The sequence below is a fragment of the Somniosus microcephalus genome, chromosome 2 (genome assembly GCF_052327205.1).
Source record: "Somniosus microcephalus isolate GS21.2 chromosome 2, FLI_Smic_1.0, whole genome shotgun sequence".
Taxonomy (NCBI): domain Eukaryota; kingdom Metazoa; phylum Chordata; class Chondrichthyes; order Squaliformes; family Somniosidae; genus Somniosus; species Somniosus microcephalus.
The window spans coordinates 23,933,272-23,956,363 of NC_140988.1; the positions used below are offsets into that span (position 1 = coordinate 23,933,272).

At 46.6% G+C, this 23,092-nt stretch overlaps 1 protein-coding gene across 1 annotated transcript; it reads left to right on the plus strand.

Moving 5' to 3' along the window:
* The first annotated feature begins 12,486 nt into the window (after positions 1 to 12,486).
* Positions 12,487 to 18,752, plus strand: LOC147122602 (ATP synthase F(0) complex subunit e, mitochondrial-like). Its single transcript, XM_086007492.1, has 4 exons — positions 12,487 to 12,605; positions 15,583 to 15,637; positions 15,993 to 16,091; positions 18,573 to 18,752. The coding sequence occupies exons 1-4, from the start codon at positions 12,570 to 12,572 to the stop codon at positions 18,596 to 18,598; spliced, it is 216 nt and encodes a 71-aa protein (XP_085863618.1). The 5' UTR covers positions 12,487 to 12,569; the 3' UTR covers positions 18,599 to 18,752.
* Positions 18,753 to 23,092: the final 4,340 nt, after the last annotated feature.

Here is a 23,092-nt window from a genome sequence, read left to right on the forward strand (position 1 = left end):
GGAATTGTTGTGTATGTACCTTTAAGGGAATAACTGGTCTCAGACTGCAGTACCGGCAGTGACCACCCCTGTATAAAAGGCCCTAGCAGGCTTCTGTAGTTTCAGTGTCCAGGTTGTCTCCATTCAGTAAAGACTTGTTATAATCAACTCCTGCAGTCCGTGTCTCAATTATACACGGACATAATAATTGTTTGCTGGCTTTTAAATGCTTCCCAATCTTTTATCCTCCCACTAGATTTGGCTACTTTATATGCCCTTGTTTTCAGTCAGATACTATCCTTTATTACTTTACTAAGCCACGGATGGCTGCCTTTTCTTTTATTCCCCTTTTTCCTCAGTGGAATATATTTATCTTGAAAGATGTGAAATATCTTCTTGAATGTAGACCACTGCTCTTGTACCATCTTACACTTTAATCTGTTTTCCCAGTCCATTTTAGTCAATTCTACTCTCATACCTTCATAGTCTCCTTTATTTAAGCTCAGTACGCTGGTTTGAGATCCAACTCTCTCATCCTCAAACTGAATTTGGAATTCAACCATATTATGGTCACTCATTCCAAGGGGATCCTTTACTAGGACATTTTTTATTAATCCTGTCTCATTATACAGGACCAGATCTAAGATTGCCTGCCCCCTGGTTGGTTCAGTTACATACTGCTCAAGGAACCCGTCCCTAATACACTCTATGAACTCTTCCTCAAGGCTGCCATGCCCAATTTGATTAGTCCAGTCAATATGAAAGTTAAAATCCCCCATGATTATAGCTGTTCTCTTATTACAAGCCCCAATTATTTCCTGATTTATACTCCGACCAACAGAGTTGCAACTGTTAGGAGGCCTATAGACTATGCCCACTAGTGACTTTTTCCCCTTATTATTCCTTATCTCCACCCAAACTATTTCACTATCCTGATCCTTTGACCCAATATCATTTCTGACTATTGCAGTGATTCCATCCTTGATTAACATAGCAACCCCACCTCCCTTTCCTTCCTGTCTGTCCTTCCTAATTGTCAAATACCCTTGTATGTTTAGTTCCCAGTCATGATTATCTTGCAGCCATGTTTCCGTAATGGCCACCAGATCATACCCATGTGTAGTTATTTGTACCGTCAACTCGTCAATTTTGTTACGAATGCTGCGTGCATTCAGATAAAGAACTTTCAAATATGTTTTCTGACAATTTATTCCTGCTTTTACCCCTTTTACTACTTTACCTTTATCATTATACATTCTGTCCCTTCCTGACATGCTCTGGTTTTTAATTCCCCCACTGCTACCTTGCTCTATTGCCTTCTCCGCTGTCATTTTTATTTTTCGCTCTCTTAAAACCTCCACCCCACTAATTAGTTTAAAGCCCTCTCTACAGCCCTAGTTATTCAATTCGCCAGGACTCTAGTCCCAGCACTGGCCAAGTGAAGTCCGTCCCAACGGAACAGCTCTCTCCCGTCCCAGTACTGATGCCAGTGTCCCAGGAAGCAAAACCCATTTTTCCCACACCAGTCTTTGAGCCACGCATTTAACTCTCTAATTTTATTTACCCTAGCCAAATTTGCACGTGGCTCAGGTAGTAATCCAGAGATTATTACCCTTGTGGTTCTGCTTTTTAATTTGGCCCCTAGCTGCTCAAACTCCCTCAGCAGAACCTCCTTCCTTGTCCTATCTATGTCGTTGGTACCAATATGGACCACAACAACTGGATCCTCCCCCTCCCACTCCAAGTTTCTCTCCAGCCCAGAGGAGATGTCCTTAACCCTGGCACCGGGCAAGCATCACAGCCTTTGGGACTCTCGCTCTCGGCTGCAAAGAACTCTATCTATCCCCCTAACGATACTATCCCCTACCACTACAACATTTCTTTTATCTCCCCCCACTTGAATGGCCCCCCGCTCCACGGTGCTGTGGCCGGGTTGCTCATCCTCCCCGCAGTCCCTGTTCCCATCCTCACAGGGAGTAAGAACCTCAAACCTGTTGGACAAGAGCAAGGGCTGCAGCTCCTCCAACACTACCTCCTGGATCCCTGTACCTGCCTCACTTCTAGTCACACCATCCTGACCCTGGCCACGGACTACATCTGAATTAATTAATCTAATTGGTGTGACTACCTCCTGATACACAGAGTCCAGGTAACTCTCCCCCTCCCTGATGTGTCTCAGTGTTTGAAGCTCGGACTCCAGCTCTTCAACACGGAGCCAGAATTCCTCGAGCAGCCAACACTTACTGCAAATGTGATCACCGTGAGCATCAATGGTGTCCACCAGCTCCCACATATTGCAGCAGCAACACATCACCTGATCTCCCATTCTATGTAATTAATTACATTTATTAATATTATTCTTAAATACCCTCTGCCCCGATTCTAGATGATGAATATCGCACCTTAGAAACTATAAACCACAGAGTTTAAGCTTAAAAAGAGAGAAATACTCACCAACCAATCACTTATCCGCTTTCTGGTGACGTCACACTTGGATTACTTTTTACCTCTCTCCTTCCCTCTGAGTTCCAAGATTGGAGATTGGTACACCTTACCTGGATCTCGGGAGCCTTTATACAGCCGCTCAGCCCGCGATTCCCGCCGATTCTCGCACTGAGGCCTTACCTGGGTCTCGGGAGCCTTTATACAGCCGCTCAGCCCGCGATTCCCGTCGATTCTCGCACTGAGGCCTTACCTGGGTCTCGGGAGCCTTTATACAGCCGCTCAGCCCGCGATTCCCGCTGATTCTCGCAGTATGTTTCCTGCCCAACAAGGAAGGAGGCATTGCTAGATCTAGTCCTGGGGAATGACATGGGTCAAGTGGAGAATATCAGTCGGGAATAGTGATCATAGTATCATAAGGTTTAGATTAGCTATGGAGAAGGACAAGGAGCAATCTACAATAAAAAATACTTAATTGGAGGAGGGCTAATTTCAACAAATTGGAGGAGGTATCTGGCCCAGGTAAATTGAAGTCAAAGACTGGCAGGTAGAAATGTAGTGGAGCAATAAGCGGCTTTTAAAGAGGAGATGGTTCGGGTACAGTCTAGGTACATTCCTACAAGGGGGAAAGGGAGGGCAACCAAAGCCAGAGCTCCCTGGATGACAAAGGAGTTAGAGAGTAGGATGAAGCAGAAAAAGGGGGCGTATGATAGATGTCAGCTTGACAATACAAGGGAGAATCAGGCTGAATATAAAAAGTAGAGAAGTGAAATAAGAGGGGCAAAGACAAAATGTGAGAATAGATTGGCGGCTAACATAAAAGGGAATCCAAAGGTCTTCTATAGGCATATTACCAGTAAAAGGGTTGTCAGGGGAGTTGTGGTACTGTTTAGGGACCAAAATGGAGATTTATTGGTGGATACAGGCGGCATGGCCAGAGGTACTAAATGAGTACTTCGCATCTGTGTTTACTAAGGAAGAGGACTTTGCCAAAGCTATGGTAAATGAGGAGGTTGCCGGAATACTAGATGAGATAAAAATAGATAAAGAGGAGGTACTCGAATGGCTGGCAGTACTTAAAGCGGATATGCCACCTGGTCCGGATGGGATGCATCCTAGGTTGCTGAGGGAAGTAAGGGTAGAAATTGTGGAGGTGCTGGCCACAATCTTCCAATCCTTCTTAGATACAGGGGTGGTGCCAGAGGGCTGGAGGATTGCAAAAGGGAAGAAGGATAAACCTGGCAATTACAGGCCAGTCAGTTTAACATCGGTGGTAGGGAAGCTTTTAGAATCAATAATATGGGAGAAAATTAACAGCCACTTAAGACAATCATGGACTAAGAAAGGAGAGCCAGCACAGATTTGTTAAGGGCAAATCCTGTTTGACTAACTTGATTGAGTTTTCTGATGAGGTATCAGAGAGGGTGGATAAGGGCAGTGTAGTTGATGTTGGTGTATAGGGACTTTCAAAAGGCGTTTGATAAAGTAGCACATAATAGGCTGGTTAGCAAAATTGAAGCCCGTGGGATAAAAGAGGCAGTAGCAGCATGGATACAAAATTGGCTAAGGGACAGAAAACTGAGAGTTGTGTTGAATGGCTGTTTTTTGGATTGGAGGGAGGTATACAGTAGAATTCTTCAAGGTTCAGTACTAGGACCACTGCTGTTTTTGATATACATTAATGACTTGGACTTGGGGGTACAGGGCACAATTTTGATTTTTGCAGATGACATGAAACTTGGAAGTGTAGTAAACAGTGAGGAAGATAGTAATAGACTTCAGGAGGACATTGACAGACTGGTGGAATAGACGAACGCACGGCAGATGAAATTCAATGCAGAAAAGTGTGAGGTGATACATTTTGGTAGAGAGACTGTGGAGAAACAATACAAGGTAAATGGTACAATTTTTAAGGGGTGCAAGAACAGAGAGATCTGGGGGTGTTTGTGCACAAATCTTTGAAGGTGGCAGGACAGGTTAGCAAAGCAGTTAATGAAGCATATGGGACCCTGGGCTTTATAAATAGAGACAGAGCATAAAAACCAGGAAGTTATGCTAAACCTGTATAAAACACTAGTTCGACCCCAGCTGGAGTATTGTGTCTAATTCTGGGAAGGATGTAAAGGCTTTGGAGCAGGTACATAAGAGATTTATTAGAATGGTTCCAGGGATGAGTGATTATAGTTAAGTGGATAGACTGGAGAAGCTGGGGTTGTTCTCCTTGGGGCAGAGAAGCCCAAGAGGAGATTTGATAGAGGTGTTTAAAAATCATAAAGGGTTTAGATAGAGTAAATAAAGAGAAACTGTTTCCAATGTCTGAAGGGTCAATAACCAGAGGGCACAGATTTAAGTTGATTGGCAAAAGAACCAGAGGCGACATGAGGAAAATCTTTATGTAATGAGTGGTTAGGATTTGGAAAACACTGCTTGATAGGGTGGTGGATACAATCAATATTAGCCTTAACAAGGAAACTGGAAGCCAGCAGGACCAGTGGAATCAGGCGACAGGCCGAGCGAAGGCAATGGTCCAGCAAAGGGTGGGAGCAACACCTACAGGCACAGTCCCTTTTGGAATCCTGAGATCAGATAGCATACATAATGTGCATATATATCTGGCCTCTTATCTGGAAGGAGGAGAGCATGCCAGGGGATCTCAGAGACGCCGTAATTGTGACTATCTTCAAGAATGGTGACAAGTCCGATTGCGGTAATTACAGAGGAGTTTCCCTGCTGTCTGCCACTGGGAAAGTCATTGCAAGAATCCTCCTCAATCGCCTTCTCCCAGTGGCCGAAGAGCTCCTCCCAGAATCGCAATGCGGATTTCCGCCCACTAAGGGGCACAATGGACATGATCTTCACCGCACGTCAATTACAAGAGAAATGCAGGGAACAGCACTAATCGCTGTACATGGCCTTCTTTGATCTCACAAAGGCCTTCGACACTGTCAACCGTGAGGGATTATGGGGTGTCCTCCTCAAATTCGGCTGCCCTCAAAGGTTTGTCACCATCCTCCGCCTGCTTCACGACGACATGCAAGCCGTGATCCTGACGAACGGTTCCACCACAGACCCAATTCACGTACAAACCGGGGTCAAGCAAGGCTGTGTCATCGCACCAACGCTCTTCTCGATCTTCCTTGCTGCAATGCTCCATCTCACCCTCAGTAAGCTCCCCACTGGAGTGGAGCCAATTTACAGAATAAACGGGAAACTGTTCAACCTCTGTCACCTCCAGTCCAGATCCAAGGTCGTCCCATCCTCCGTCGTCGAATTACAGTATGCAGGCGACGCTTGCGTCTGCGCTCACTCGGAGGTTGAACTCCAAACTGTAGTGTATGTGCTTTAAGTCAGAACTACTTTTTACAGCTCCTGTATACTGTAGTACCGGCAGTAACCACACCGGTATATAAGCTGTGCGCATGCCTCTGTACTCCAGTCTAGAGATGACCTTCCTCCAGTAAATACCTGTTGTTTGTTTATGTACAGCATCCGTGTAATTCTTTATCCACTAAACCACGGATCTAACAGTGGCGACGAGTGTTGATGCGAATCTACCTGCAACATTAAACAAAACAAAAATAGTCGAGTCCAGGAACACGGGCGTCGACTGCGAGCAACCACCCAGCAGTCAGGCAGAGATCCAACTTCGCTGGGGAGGCTTTGGAGAGCCGGGCTTGGTTCCCCAGCCACAACGAGCAGTAAGAGACTGACGACAGGTCCTGAGCAGACCCTTCCCGAGCAGCAGCGGCTGGAGCCGACCGACGGCAGAGAGAGAGAGCCGGGCAACGTCGACGGGGTAAGAAGAGGGTGAAGAGAGCAGGGCGCAGCCAGGGATCACGGGCTGATCAGGGTCCGCGGGGCGAAGCAAGGGGAGGCGCCATTGAGCCGCGGAGAAGCAGGGAGAGCGCGGGAGGCGCCATTTTGCGAAGCCGCAGCGGAGAAGACGGGCGAGCGCGGGAAGGAAGGAAAGCGCGGGAGATGCCATTTTGTGCCAGCGGAGAAGAAGGGGAAGCACGGGAGGCGCCATTGGGGATAGTTAACGCACAACCAAGGATGCCGAAGAGTGGCAGTATCTCTACGTTCGACAATGAAGTCGAAGATTGGGCGACATATGTGGAACGTATTGAGGTGTACTGCAGGGTGAATGAAGTGCCAGATGCTAATAAAGCACTGGTTCTGTTAAATTCCATGGGTGCAAAAACTTATGGGTTACTGCGAAATCTAATAACCCCAGAGAAGCCGGTAAACAAGGATTTTGGAAGTATAGTAGAAATCCTACAGGACCACTTAAGCCCCACACCGCTGCTGATAGCAGAACGATTTAAGTTCCATAAAAGGAACCAACACAAAGACGAAAGCAATGCTGAGTACCTAACGGAACTGCGCAAGCTATCGAAATACTGCCAGTTTGGAGCGGGACTAGCAGACACGTTAAGGGACAAGTTTGTGTGTGGGCTACAAAGTGAAGGAACCCAGAAACGGCTTCTATCAGAAAAGGACCTTACGCTGGACAAAGCTTTCAATATGGCAGTATCACACGAAGCAGCCGCAAGGGGCGCTGCAGAGATACAATGGAGACCGCAAGAATACGGCACCAACGAAATGACCTATGGAACAGGGAAGTGCTATCGCTGCGGCAGAACAGCACATGACCAGAAAGATTGTTGGTTCAAGGACCAAGTGTGCAGACAGTGTGGGAAAGCAGGACACATAGCAAGAGTCTGCAGGTCTGGGAAGAAAACCAACAGTAAGAAATCTCCACAGGAGAAGTACAAAAAGGTACACCAGGTGATGGACAGTGGTTCAGACGAACAGAAAAGTGACACAGACTCCGGAAGCAAGGAGCTGGGTTGTCTGAAACTACATAATGTAACCGAAATAGAGGATCACCAGACTATCTGGGTTACACTCAAGATAGACGGAGTCCAAGTGGAAATGGAATTGGACACAGGGTCAGCTCTAACAGTCATAAATCAAAGAGACTACAAGCGGCTATTTTCACACATACCCTTGAAAGCTACAGAGATTGTCTTGAAGACGTATACGGGCAAAAAGTCTACCCCAAAGGAAAAATAAGGGTGAAAGTAACATATAAAGGTCAGGAAATACCTAAAATGGATATATATGTATTGCCAAATAGAGGACCACCACTGCTAGGACGGGAGTGGATCCGGAAGATACATTTAGATTGGCATTCCATACAGGCACTGAAGGTGGAGGCCAAAAAGGATGACGACGTCACACCTGGACGGCTGTCAAAAATGCTAACTGACGCAAAAGAAGTGTTCCAGAAAGGACTAGGAACACTAAAAGGAATAACAGCAACAATTAAAATAGGGGATAATGCAAGCCCGAAGTTTCTGAAGGCCAGACCAGTGCCTTATGCGATCAGACCAGCGGTTGAAGCAGAGCTGGAAGGGTTGGAACGTTCAGGAGTACTGTCCAAAGTGGACTGGAGTGAGTGGGCTACACCCATCGTCCCTGTAATGAAGAGGTCGTTGAGTAATACGCCTGGGGAACCAAAGAAGATCCGCATCTGTGGGGATTTTAAGGTGACAGTGAACCCAGTCCTTCACATGGTGCAATATCCGCTTCCATGAATTGAGGATATTTTCGCCTCGCTATCTGGTGGTAAACGCTTCACCAAAATTGATCTAGCCCAGGCGTACTTGCAAATGGAGGTAGAAGAAGCTTCGAAACATTACCTTACGATCAACACCCATAAAGGTCTCTATCAATACAACCGGCTGGTGTTTGGAGTAGCCTCGGCTCCGGCTATCTGGCAAAGGGCGATGGATCAGGTCCTGCAAGGGATTCCAGGGACCCAGTGTTATTTGGACGACATCTTGGTCACAGGCAAAAATGACGGTGATCACCTCGTTAACTTGGAGAAGGTGCTTGCCAGATTAAAGGAATATGGGCTACGAGCTAATCGCCACAAGTGCGAGTTTTTCCAGAAACAGATCTCGTATTGCGGCCACGTCATCGATGAAGAGGGGTTACATAAGTCCCCTGACAAGATTGAGGCAGTAGTCAAGGCTCCAGCACCGGAATATGTGTCACAACTGAGGTCGTTCCTCGGGCTGGTAAACTATTACCACAAGTTCTTACCAAATTTGTCTACGGTACTACACCCGCTGAACACCCTACTGCAAACAGGGGTACCATGGAAGTGGGATGACGAACGTAGACGAGCTTTCCAGAAGTGTAAAGAATTGATCACATCAAAAGAGGTGTTGGCCCATTTCAACCCAGCACTACGGCATTGGAGCGGTGCTGTCGCACAAATTCCCAGACGGGTTGGAAAGGCCAGTGGCCTTTGCGTCTCGGTCACTAACCTCAGCTGAGCGCAACTATGCCCAGATTGACAGGGAGGCCCTCAGCCTATTATGGGGAGTAAAAAAATTCAACCATTATCTGCATGGGCAGAAGTTCACCTTGCTGACTGACCACCAACCACTTGTCTCCATCTTTAATCCTAAGAAGGGCGTGCCAGTGATGACTGCACAGCGGTTACAAAGATGGTCCCTGTTTCTAGGGGTGAATCAATATGAAATAGAATATAAAGGCACAAAACAGCATGGGAACGCTGATGGGCTATCTCGCCTGCCACTGGCTACGGTGGAGGAAGCACCAGCAGTGGACCCTATCGAGATATTTTATTCGTCGATAATTGAACGATTGCCAGTAACAAACACGGATACAGAGAAGGAGACCCGCAATGATCCGACGCTGTCACGGGTATATGAATTGACGGTGAGGGGATGGCCAACACATGGCGACTCACTGTTGCCAGCATTCTCATCCAGAAGAGAACAGCTGTCAGTATGCCAGGGGACAGTGTGGTGATTCCACCCAAGTTAAGGGAGAGAGTGCTAAAGGAGCTACATGAAGGTCATCTGGGGGGAGTGAAAATGAAAAGCCTTGCTAGGGCTTATGTGTGGTGGCCGGGAATCGATCAACAAATTGAAGACCTAACTAAGAGCTGCTTAGGATGCCAGAAGGTCCAAAATGCACCACCACATGCCCCTCTACACCCATGGGAGTGGCCCTCTTCTCCATGGCAACGGGTGCACATTGATTTCGCTGGTCCATTCATGGACTCAATGTTCTTAATAGCAGTGGATGCTCATTCAAAGTGGCCTGAGGTGATAAAGATGTCTTCAACCACTAGAGAAAACGATTGCAGTCCTATGGACCATATTTGCCAGAAACAGTTTGCCAGAGCAGATCTGCTCTGATAATGGACCACAGTTTGTGTCCGACAAGTTCCAAAAATTCATGAAAAGGAATGGGGTAAGGCATTACACAGCCGCCCCGTATCATCCAGCCACCAATGGATTGGCTGAGAGGTTCGTACAAACCTTTAAGAAGGCGATAAAAGCCATGTGCGACGAGGAAATTCCACTACAGCATAAGATGGACAATTTCTTATTAGCCTACTGAAACGCGACACATGCAGTTACCAACCAGACCCCGGCCATGATGTTCTTTAACAGAAGGTTGAGATCTCGTCTGGATTTGCTCAGACCAAATGTGCGAAGAAATGTTGAGGACAAACAATTCCAGCACATCAACGAGAAGCCGACAAGGAGCTTCAATGTAGGGCAACCAGTCTTGGCCCGTGACTATCGAACAGAGAAGTGGCAACCCGGAACGATATGTACAAGGCAGGGGCCATTAATGTACACAGTGGATGTCAGGGAGAACATTGTGAGATGCCACGTCGATCAGATCTTAGCGTCACAGGAAGGCGTCAACCCCATGTCTCGAGTACCTGGGGATGAACCCGACATACCGGTAGCATCTACTTCAGACCCAGTAGCAGTGGAACCCGATGAACTACCCGATGAAAAGGGGTCAGAATCGCCTCTGCACCAAGAACAAGAACCTCCGGAAAGGCGCTATCCCGAAAGGGTCAGGAAGCCGCCCCAAAGACTGAATCTATAAATGGACTTTTTGTTATTGAATGTACATGTAAAAATGTAATTGTTATTTGAATATTAAGGGGGTATTATTAATCTAAAAAGGGAGGAATTGTAGTGTATGTGCTTTAAGTCAGAACTACTTTTTACAGCTCTTGTATACTGTAGTACCGGCAGTAAACACACCGGTATATAACCTGTGCGCATGCCTCTGTACTCCAGTCTAGAGATGACCCTCCTCCAGTAAAGACCTGTTGTTTGTTTATGTACAGCATCCGTGTAATTCTTTATCCACTGAACCACGGATCTAACACAAACCATCATCAACACCTTCACCAAAGCGTACGAGAGCATGGGCCTTAAACTAAACATCTGTAAGGCAAAGGTCCTCTACCAACCTGCCCCCGTCACACAGTACTGCCCCGCGATTATCAGAATTCACGACAAGGCCTTGGACAACGTGGACCACTTTCCATACCTCGGGAGCCTACTGTCAACAAGGGCAGGCGTCGATGACGAAGTCCAACACCGCATTCAGTGTGCCAGTGCAGCCTTCAGTCGCCTGAGGAAGAGAGTATTTGAAGACCAGGACCTCAAACCCGACACTAAGCTCATGGTCTACAGAGCAGCAGTGATACCCGCCCTGCTGTATGCCTCAGAGACATGGACCATGTACAGCAGGCACCTCAAAGCACTGGAGAGGTACCACCAACGCTGCCTCCGCAAGATCCTGCAAATCCACTGGCAGGATAGGCGCACCAACGTCAGTGTTCTTGCTCAGGCCAACATCCCCAGCATCGAAGCTTTGACCACGCTTGATCAGCTCCGATGGACAGGTCACATTGTCTGCATGCCCGATACGAGACTCTCAAAACAAGCGCTCTACTCGGAGCTCCGGCATGGCAAGAGAGCCCCAGGTGGGCAGAGGAAGCGCTTCAAGGACACCCTCAAAGCTTCCTTGAAAAAGTGTAACATCCCCACCGACAGCTGGGAATCCCTGGCCCAAGACCGCACAAAGTGGAGGAGAAGCATCCGGGAAGGCGCCAAACACCTCGAGTCTCTTCGCTGGGAGCAAGCGGAAACCAAGCGCAGGCAGTGCAACGAGCGCATGTCAACCCAAGCACCCCACCCACCTACCCCTTCAACCACCGTCTGCCCCACCTGTGACAGAGACTGTAGGTCCCGCATTGGACTCATCAGTCACCTGCGAACTCATTTTTAATGTGGAAGCAAGTCATCCTCGGTTCCGAGGGACTGCCTAAGAAAAAAAATATAAGTCACAAATACATAAACTTGCACAAGGAACAAAGTGAATGAATTACTGGGGAAAGACATTCAAGAAAATAGCTTTTCTGATCCATAAGATATCAAACTGGAAAAATCATCTGGAAATACTCAGCAGGTCAGGCAGCATCTGTGGAGAGAAAAACTGTTAACGTTTCAGGTCGATGACCTTTCGTCAGAATTGGAAAAAGTTAAAGATGCAACAGGTTTTAAGCAAGTGTAGGGGCAGGGAAAGAGAAGGGTGGGAAAGAACAAAAGGGAAGGTCTGTGATATGGTGGAAGGCAGGAGAGATTAAATCACAAAAGGGATGATGGTGCGAGGCAAAAGGAGATGGTAATGGGACAAGTGAAGAAACAGATTTCCAGCATCCGCAGTATCTTGCTTTTGGAAAAATCATCTGACTGCTTTAGTGCTATTTTTTGCTAAAGTACCTACACTTTGGACTGTTCTAGGTGTACCAGAGCGTGCTTAATGGGTGATGGCACCGGCCATCAATTACTGCAATTAAACAAAAAGAGGCACAACGATCGCTGCCTGCGGAGCCTTTCCAGCAGCTGCTGAGACAACCCGCCCGGGACAAAACTTTCGGATAATCAGGACTCGCGACCGCCTGCCCGGCGTGATGACGCAATACACGCCATGCGCGACCGCCCGCCTGGCTTGAGGGAGCGTGATGACGCAATACACGCCATGCGCGACCGCCCGCCTGGCTTGAGGGAGAATGACGACGTGATGACGCAAGACACGCCGCCCGCCGGACTTGAGGGAGAATGACGGCATGATGACGCAAGACACGCCGCCCGCCGGGCTTGAGGGGGAATGACGGTCTGATGACGTAAGACGCGCCGACCGATCGGACGTCCCAGCGTGATGACGTAAGACAGCGCCCCGGCGTTTCCCCGGTTTCCTTTTTGCGGACTCTTGGCCGTGGGCTCGCTATGGTTCCTCCGGTGCAGGTGTCGCCTTTGATCAAGGTAGGAAGCGGCGGGACTCGGGGAGGGTGATGGCGATAGGGCGCCGCTTGCTCTCAGTCAGCGGATCCGCCGCCTCTCCCAGCGCCCGGGCCTAGTGGAGCCTGAGCTAAGGTCAAAGCAGGACCTTGGGACAGGGACACAGGCCCGGGGATACTGGCAGTGTGTGTGGTGGGGCAACAGGGACGGAGGGGAGAGGGGGCTGAGTCTCTGAAGAAGCATTAGACAAATTGATTTTCATAGAGCTCCTCTTTGCCACCTTAGTTGGAAATAGGCTGTCCGAACCTGGAGCTAAAAGCATTGTGGAAAACTGAGCTAATGTACAATTTTCTGCTTTCAAAAATATGCAAAATATTAACATTGCACATTCATAAACAGTGTGCACGTTGTTCAGGTCTCGCCCCCCTCTGAGTCCTAAAACAAGCCATATTGGCATTTCGACTTGTGAATCATCCTTGATAACCCAGTTATTAGACATATTGGGCCGGAATTTGCTGAAAAATTAACGGCGTGCTGAATGATGCAAGTCGTTAATGTGCAAATCGGCCAGCGGCTTGTAGCGAGAAAGGGATACCCCGTGAATTACGAATCGCCACAAGTTGCTGGACGGTTTGCACCACTCCGCCGTTAGCTTCATGAAAACGGTACCTCACCTTTAACCTTCCCGTGAGCTTCATGAAGTTGCTGCATTTGCACATTGATTGCCCATTAAACTCGCCACAGAAAGTTAAGTCTAGTAAGCAACAGCGTAAGTACTCATTTAATGACTACTGCCAATCAACTTCTCTGGCCCAGAAAGTGAACAATTATAAGTGTGGAATCTCATTCCTTCAGGTAGTGAATTGTTGGAGATTTTTTCTTACTTTATCTTTGTCTTTTTTTTCCTCTCTCAATCCAATCTTTCTTTCCCTGACTTTATTTCTCTCTCGGTACCTGATTTGACATTGAATTCACCCACTCTGATACACCCTCCTTCTCAGTCCTTAAAATCTCATTGGTTAAGGCGATACACTGTTGGTCCTGTCGTTCACCAAGGTCCCAGATGTCCTGTTGCCCACACTTGCAGCAACTTGCAGGGAGAAACACATTTTGAGCTGAAGGGTGCAGGAGAAAGAATAACTAACCGGGCCGTGAGATGCCTCGCTCCAGCTAACTCCGGCCCAATGAGTTGTCTTCTCCATCTACAACAGCAACTTGCATTTATATAGTGCCTTTAATGTAGTCAAATATTGTAAGGTGCTTCACGAGCCTTATCAGACAAAAATTGACACCGAGCAACATGAGCTATTAGGACAGATGACCAAAAGCTTGGACAAAGGTAAGTTTTTAAGGACCGTCTTAGAAGAGTGAGGTAGACAGATTTAGGCAGGGAATTCCAGAGGTTAGGGCCTTGGCAGCTGATAGCATGGCCGCCAGTGGTGGAGCAATTAAAATCGGAGATGCGATTTATATCTACATTTAGTATTTCAAAAGCATGAGGTAACCTCTGATGTAGTTAATTTATAAATACAGGAAACATTAGCGAGGGGGACTGAATAGCTCAGTTGCCTCCTCGCAAATGCAGATATGTGAACCGTTTTGAGTATTGTTTTTCGCCTCCAACACCGAAGCAAATGAACTCTCTTAGCTACAGGTAACTGAAGTCCATTTTAAATTCACATTCTATCTAAAGTCATATGAAAATTAATCTACTACAGAAATTTTGATTGAACCATGAAAACTCTTCTTTCTTCAGGTATGACAATCTTTCAATGATAGAATTATGAAATGGTTACAGTACAGAAGGAGGCCATTCGGCCCATTGAGCCCGTGCCAGCTCTCTGCAAGAGCACTTCAGCTAGTCCCACTCGCCCGCTCTTTTTCCGTAGCCCTGCAAATGTTTTCCTTTAGGTACCTATCCAATTCCCCTTTGAAAGCCACGACTGAATCTGCCTCCACCACCCGCTCAGGCAGTGCATTCCAGATCCTAACCACTCGCTGCGTTAAAAAAAAGTTTTTACTCATGTTGCCTTTGGTTCTTCTGCCAATCATCGTTCATCCTAAGAACTCCTAATTGAAGTATTTGCATGTTGTCGGAACCTTTTATGTTTTTTTCCAAGATGGCACAAGTAGGCTCACTGTTTTTGTGCAGTCTTGTATAAAGAAGCATTTCAAATCAATATCTTCTCCTGAGGGGTGGGTGGGGGGGGGAAGTGAGAATTTGGAATATTGGGCCAGAATTTGCTGTCAAAAATAACAGCAGGGCAAAAGTTGCTGTCCAAATTGTGGCGTTAGCTTTGCGGAAAAGGCATTTCGTCCTTAACCTCCCCTTTTTTTAAGAACTTGTATTTGCCTATTAATTGGCCATTAACCGTGCCACCAAGTTAAGTCCCGTCATTACAAGCGTATGTACCCTTTTAACAACGTGATGTTAATTACTGCCAATTAACCTCTGGTACTGAAAATTATCTATTGCATGTGTGGCGTCTCAATCCTTAAGGTTTTTAATTTTGGGGGAGATTTATAAAAAAAGTCATTAAAAATTTTATTTATTTTTTCTTTGTCTCTTTTTGTACCTAATTTGATATTCAGTTCACCCCCTTTAATTCAGGTTCCTTCTCAGTCCTTCCTGTGTTTACTTCTCAATCCTTAAATCTCATTGGTTAAGGCGATACCCTGTTGCTGTCCCCATTCACTCAGACCCCAGGTGCCCTGTTTCCCTCAATGCGCTGTTATCAGCTTGCACTGTCAGCAACTTTGTGGGCCAAATAGTTTGAGCTGAAGGGTGCAGAGGCAAGTCCAACTAACCGGCATGCCATGCGATGCCCTGCTGCAGCAGATTCTGGGTCATTTTGTTTGTACATATCCTGTTGTATCATTCCAGTGGGGATTTCTTTCTGGAGACTGCGGAGCAAGCTCGAGTGGCCGTATGACCGACTCCTTCTATTTCTTATGTTCTTATGATACTGCTTCAGTAAGCCTGTACTCTATTCTGTTACAGATGGCTAGGTACTCAGCATTGCTGGTTGGTCTCTTCTATGGGAAGAAGCGATACGGTAAGAATCTGAGGTCGTCTTGTCCTGAATGCCGAATTACAATTTTCTGAAGGCCTGGAACAAATTGCTGGCTTTTTTGAACCTATATGGAAAGTACAGCCTGAAGTCGGCATTACTACTTTGTGAAATCTAGGTTTTGCCACATACCAGTTGCTGCACTTTGTCATTCACTCCTTAGGCGACAATCCAACAATTAGTCACAGTATGTGAATAGAACGATAATGATGAAACTGGCAGGGAATTGGAATTCCTACTTTAGGAAACAAAAGATGCACATGGAAAATTCTTAAAATTGTTCGGACAGTCTGTTTAGAAAGAGGCTTAACTGTTCATGTTTGTCTATTTTGTAATGAAGATTACCTGAAGCCTATTGCAGAAGAGGAGAGGAGAATTGAGGGTGAAGAGAAAAAGAAACGAGAGGAGCTTGAACGCATTGCGAAACAATTGGCAGAAGGTATTTGAAAAATAAAATATTGACTCCATGCCACTGCAACTAAACTTTATGTATTGGTGCCCAGTTATGAAAAGTAAGAGATGTACGTGACTAGGAATGTATTTTGTGTAATTTACATTGGGAATGTAGGAACACGAGTAGGTCATTCGGCCCTCGAGCCTGTTCCACCATTCCATTAAATTGTGGCTGATCTGTACCTCAACTCCATTTACCCTCCTTAGCTCCATATACCTTGATACCCTTACCTAACAAAAATCTATCAATCTCCATCTTGAACATTTCAGTTGACCCTACATCCACAGGCTTTTTGGGGAGTGAGTTCCAGATTTCCACTACCCTTTGTGTGAAAAAAGTGCTCTGCTTTTACTCCTAAATGGCTCCGCTCTAATTTTGAAGATTATGCCGCCTTGTCCTGGATTGTACCACCAGAGGAAACTGCTTCTGTGCGTCTACCTTATCGAACCCTTTTATCATCATAAATACCTCAATAAGATCACCCCTCAACCTTCTAAACTCAAGGGACTACAAGACGAGTTTATGCACCCTGCCCTCATAGATTAACCCGTTATGCCCTGGTATAATTCTGGTGAATCTGTGCTGTACCCCTTCCAAAGCCAATATATCCTTCCTGAGGTTCGGTGCCCATAACTGAATGCATGACTGCAGATGGGATCTGACCAAGGCTCTGTACAATTGAAGTATCACTTCATGTTGTCTTCAGCCCCCACCATAAATCTGTTTCTTTGCCACCGATTCCATCTCTCTTCCTGGCCACTGTCTTAGGTTGTACCAGTCTGTTCACAGCCTCGGCATCCTATTTGACCCTGAGCTTCCAACCCCATATCCTCTCCACCACAAAGACTATCTATTTCCACCTCTGTAATATCATAGAGTCATAACGGCCCATGGAATCCGTGCCGACTCTCTGCAGAACAATCCAGTCAGTCCCATTCCCCCGCTCTATCCCCGTAGCCCTGCAAGTTTATTTCCCTCAAGTGCCTATCCAGTCTGCCCTTGAAAACATTGAGTGTGTCCACTTCCACCACTTCCGTCGGCAGCGAGGTCCAGGTCCTCACCACTCACTGAGTAAAATGTTTTTCCTCACCCCCACCCCCCCCGTATCTCTTGCCCAAAACCTGAAATCTGTGTCCCTTAGTCCTTGTACCAACAGCCTTTCCCCGTCTAGCCTATCCAAACCCGTCATAATCTTGTACACCTCTATTAAATCACCCCTCAACCTTCTTTGCTCTAATGAAAACAAATCCAGTTCCTCCAACCTGTCCGTGTAGCTAAGATTCCCCCATCCCTGGAACCATTCTGGTAAATCTCCTCTGCACCCTCAAGGACCTTCACACCCTTCCTAAAGTGTGGTGACCAGAACTGGACGCAATACTCCAGTTGTGACCTAACCAGCACTTTATAAAGATTCAGCATAACTTCTCTACTTTTGCACTTAATACCTCTATTTATGAAACCCAAGATCCTATATGCTTTGTTAACCACTCTCAATATGTCAGTATCGCATATTTCTGCCCTGCCTTAGCCCATCTGCTGCTGAAACCCTCATCCAAACATTTGTTACCTCCAGACTCGACTATACCCAATGCTGCCCTGGACAGCTCACCATCTTCCACCCTCCATAAATTTGAGCTTATCCAAAACTCTGCTGCCTATATCCTATCTTGCACCAAATCCCACGCACTCATCACCCCGTGCTCACTGACCTACATTGGCTCCCACTTCTCCAATGTATCAAATTTAAAATTCTCATCCCTGTGTTCACATTGCTTCATGGCCTCGCCCCTTCCTATTTCTGCAACCATCTCCAACTCTACAACCCTCCCAGAACCCTGCGTTCTTCCAACTCTGGCTTCTTGTACATCCCACACTCCCTTCGCAGCACCATTGGTGGCTGTGACTTCAGCCATCTAGGCCCTAAACTCTGAAAATCGCTCTCTAACCCTCTCTGCCTCTCGAGCTCCCTCTCCTTTTAAGACTGTATTTAAAACCCACCTCTTTGACCAAACTATTAGTCATCCTTCCTAAGTTTTTGGCTCAACGTCGATTTCTGTCTGATTTTGCTTCTGTGAAGTGTCTTGGGATGCTAGTCTGTGTAAAGGTGCTTTATATAAATACAAATTGTTGATTAGACAAGGGTTTGAACCTAGCCCAGGCTGATGGAAGTCTCATCTGTCTGCTTGTGCTATTTTCCACAGCATAAAGCTACCCCTCAGTCAGAGAGCCAGGGAATCTGAACATGTTGTCAAAAGTCGGAGGCCGGGTAGGGTGGGGTAGTAGAGGAGCTTTACCCTGCATCTGTCCAGGGAAAATTTGATACTGACACTGAGTACCCAATATGGCCGTTACACATTTTCCAGTGTTAATATTACTTTGAGCACAACATTTAACCAGATTTTTTTTTAAAATTATTTATTGTGTGTGTATATATAAATAAAACAGTAAATTCATCTCTCATTACAGCCAGCGAAGACACTATTTTGAAATGATTGATGCCGTTAAAAATACGGATGAAGAATGAGTATGCTGCCCTCTCGTTTTGCTAGTATGGACTTGTCAGAAGTATCTATTCAAGACAACTTTCTGGTGTGATTTTTCCACCATCTCAAAATATGAGAGAAAATAAATTTTATTTGAACAATATGCAGTCTTTTGTTTAACTTTATTTCTTTGAAATCTATTGTGGAAAAGCTGTGGACCGTGGGCCAGTGACTGCAGATGTGTCTGTCATGTTTCCATAAGTGGTTTAACATTTTACAATTTGTTTTGTAACAGTTTGTAGTTTGGAACAGCTGAACACACTCCTGAATGTTGACCACTATATACTGTTAAAAAGCCAAACTCATGAGCAAAAAATAAAATATTTTCAGTAATTTACTTCAGTTGTGTTTTTAGTTCGTGTGTCAAGGAAAGCTACACAATGCAACACTTGGGACTGCGAGTGTTTTGTACCTCTGTACCTCCCTAAACCATCCACCTCTGTACCTCCCTAAACCATCCACCTCTGTCCCTCCCTAAACCATCCACCTCTGTCCCTCCCTAAACCATCCACCTCTGTCCCTCCCTAAACCATCCACCTCTGTCCCTCCCTAAACCATCCACCTCTGTCCCTCCCCAAACCATCCACCTCTGTCCCTCCCTAAACCATCCACCTCTGTCCCTCCCTAAACCATCCACCTCTGTCCCTCCCTAAACCATCCACCTCTGTCCCTCCCTAAACCATCCACCTCTGTCCCTCCCTAAACCATCCACCTCTGTCCCTCCCTAAACCATCCACCTCTGTCCCTCCCTAAACCATCCACCTCTGTCCCTCCCTAAACCATCCACCTCTGTCCCTCCCTAAACCATCCACCTCTGTCCCTCCCTAAACCATCCACCTCTGTCCCTACCTAAACCATCCACCTCTGTCCCTCCCTAAACCATCCACCTCTGTCCCTCCCTAAACCATCCACCTCTGTCCCTCCCTAAACCATCCACCTCTGTCCCTCCCTAAACCATCCACCTCTGTCCCTCCCTAAACCATCCACCTCTGTACCTCCCTAAACCATCCACCTCTGTACCTCCCTAAACCATCCACCTCTGTACCTCCCTAAACCATCCACCTCTGTACCTCCCTAAACCATCCACCTCTGTACCTCCCTAAACCATCCACCTCTGTACCTCCCTAAACCATCCACCTCTGTACCTCCCTAAACCATCCACCTCTGTCCCTCCCTAAACCATCCACCTCTGTACCTCCCTAAACCATCCACCTCTGTCCCTCCCTAAACCATCCACCTCTGTCCCTCCCTAAACCATCCACCTCTGTCCCTCCCTAAACCATCCACCTCTGTCCCTCCCTAAACCATCCACCTCTGTACCTCCCTAAACCATCCACCTCTGTACCTCCCTAAACCATCCACCTCTGTACCTCCCTAAACCATCCACCTCTGTCCCTCCCTAAACCATCCACCTCTGTACCTCCCTAAACCATCCACCTCTGTCCCTCCCTAAACCATCCACCTCTGTCCCTCCCTAAACCATCCACCTCTGCACCTCCCTAAACCATCCACCTCTGTCCCTCCCTAAACCATCCACCTCTGTCCCTCCCTAAACCATCCACCTCTGTACCTCCCTAAACCATCCACCTCTGTCCCTCCCTAAACCATCCACCTCTGTACCTCCCTAAACCATCCACCTCTGTCCCTCCCTAAACCATCCACCTCTGTCCCTCCCTAAACCATCCACCTCTGTACCTCCCTAAACCATCCACCTCTGTCCCTCCCTAAACCATCCACCTCTGTACCTCCCTAAACCATCCACCTCTGTACCTCCCTAAACCATCCACCTCTGTCCCTCCCTAAACCATCCACCTCTGTACCTCCCTAAACCATCCACCTCTGTCCCTCCCTAAACCATCCACCTCTGTACCTCCCTAAACCATCCACCTCTGTACCTCCCTAAACCATCCACCTCTGCCCCTCCCTAAACCATCCACCTCTGTACCTCCCTAAACCATCCACCTCTGTACCTCCCTAAACCATCCACCTCTGTCCCTCCCTCTCCTCCTTTAAGACACTCCTTAAAAATCAACATAGGAGCGGGAACAGGCCTTTCAACCCCCCTTGCCTGTTCCGCCATTCAATGAGATCATGGCTGATCTATATCCTAACTCCATCCAGCTGCCTTGGCTCCATATCCTTTAATACCTTTAGCTAGCAAAAATCTATCGATCTCAAATTTTTAAAATTATTAATTGAGTTAGCCTCTTCTGCTTTTTGAGTGTTATACACCTCCTACCACCCTTTGTGTGAAGAAGTGTTTCCTTCTCTCCTGAATGGCCTGGCTCTGATTTTAAGGTTGTGTCCCCTTGTCCTAGACTCCTCCACCAGTGGAAAAAGTTTCTCTCTACCCTATCCCATTCAAAATCCTAAAAACCTCAATCAAATCAACCCTCAATCTTCTATATTCCAGAGAATACAAGCCGAGTTTATGAAATCTATCCTAATTTAACCCTTTGCACCTGGTAACATTCTGGTGAATCTGCACTGCACTCCTAAGCCCAATCTATCCTTTCTAAGGTGTGGTGCCCAGAACTGTACACAGTACTCCAGATATGGTCTAACCATGGCTTTGTATAGCTATAGCAAAAATCCCTTTATATTCTAGCCCTCTAGATATAAAGGCTAACATACCATTAGCCTTTTTGATTATTTTTTGTACCCGACCACTACATTTTAGTGATCTGTGTACATGGACCCTTAAATCTCTTTGGACCGCCACTGTTCCACAATTTAAAAAATACTCGGCTCTATCCTTGTTTGATCCAAAATGAATGGCCTCACACATGCTTGGTTGACCCTCCTAATATCTCCCTCTGGCTTAGCATCCATTTTTGTCTGGGCCTCTGAGAAGCACTTTGGGATATTTTTATAGGTTAAAGGTGCTATATAAATTGCATAACAGCATTGTACTTTGTGTTGAAAATGAGTTGAATACAAATTGGATGATGAATATGGGTAGGTTTACAACTAAACTGAAATAAATGCTATTCATATTTTTACATTAGAAGGCATATCGAGCTGAAGCTGACAAACGGAGAACAGACAAAGGCTAAATTTCCTCGGTCTTACTCCTCCACTATAACTTCCCTGGAAGTGTGTCTCACCTCCTGACTCCCCAAAGCCTTTTCACCATCTACAAGGCACAAGTCAGGAGTGTGATGGAATACTCTCCACTTGCCTGGATGAGTGTAGCTCCAACAACACTCAAGAAGCTCGACCATCCAGGGCAAAGCAGCCAGTATGATTGGCACCCCATCCACCACCTTAAACATTCGCTCCCTCCAACACCGGCGCACCGTGGCTGCAGTGTGTACCATCTACAAGATGCACTGCAGCAACTTGCCAAGGCTTCTTTGGCAGCACCTCCCAAACCCAGGACCTCTTCCACCTAGAAGGACAAGGGTAGCAGGCGCATGGGAACACCACCACCTCCAAGTTCCCCTTCATCTCACACACCATCCTGACTTGGAAGTATACCGCCGTTCCTTCATCGTCACTGGGTCAAAATCCTGGAACTCCCTAACAGCACTGTGGGAGTACCTTCGCCACATGGATTGCAGTGGTTCAAGAAGGCGGCTCACCAACACCTCAAGGGCAATTAGGGATGGGCAATAAATGCTGGCTTTGCCAGTGACGCCCACATCCCATAAAAAAAAATTTTAAAAAAAAAAACCCGTTTATGTGGCAATTTCGGCAAAGTTACGATTGCGGAGCAGAAGCAGCTCCGCCAAAATTCCTAGCAAAGTGTTTTTCCACATCTTAATTTGCAGTCTTTGCTCTGAAGAAGTGAATGGAATTTGAAAGCTTCTCGGGCAAACAAAGCTTCTGATTACTATCACCTGTGCTTTGCTGATGGTTAGAAAATATAAACACTAATTAGTGGTAGCTGTGAGATGGAAACAGACACATTAAGAACCAATCACAAAACACTGAATTCAGTGTTTGCAGCGATTACTTAAAAATTTACAAAGCAGTGCTAGCAGACCTGAACTCCCTATTTCTCCACCAATGCTGTTAGACCTGTGTCCTCCCATGCTCACTGCTGACCAATAGCAGCAATCCATCAGTGAGCCAAGCCATACCATCCATCCCGCACAATAATCATGGTTCCATTCTTGGCCGCCTCATTTGCAGATGCCTTGGAAACAAGCAGAGGATCAGTTTCCATATGTCTGTTGATGGCACTCAACTTTACTGCTTCACCACCACCCTCAATTACACAATCATCTGCTTTCAGACTGCCTATTTCATACCATGTCATCGATGAGTTGCAACTTTCAGCAAACTGAACTCCGGGCAAGTCTAATCCATTATCTCTGTCTCCCAACAATAACTTCTTGGAATGTTCACTCTAGACGGACCAGATGGTGTGCAACCTCAGTATCCTGTTCGACTCTGAGCTGGGCTTCATAGCCCATGCCTCCATCATTAAGACCGCTT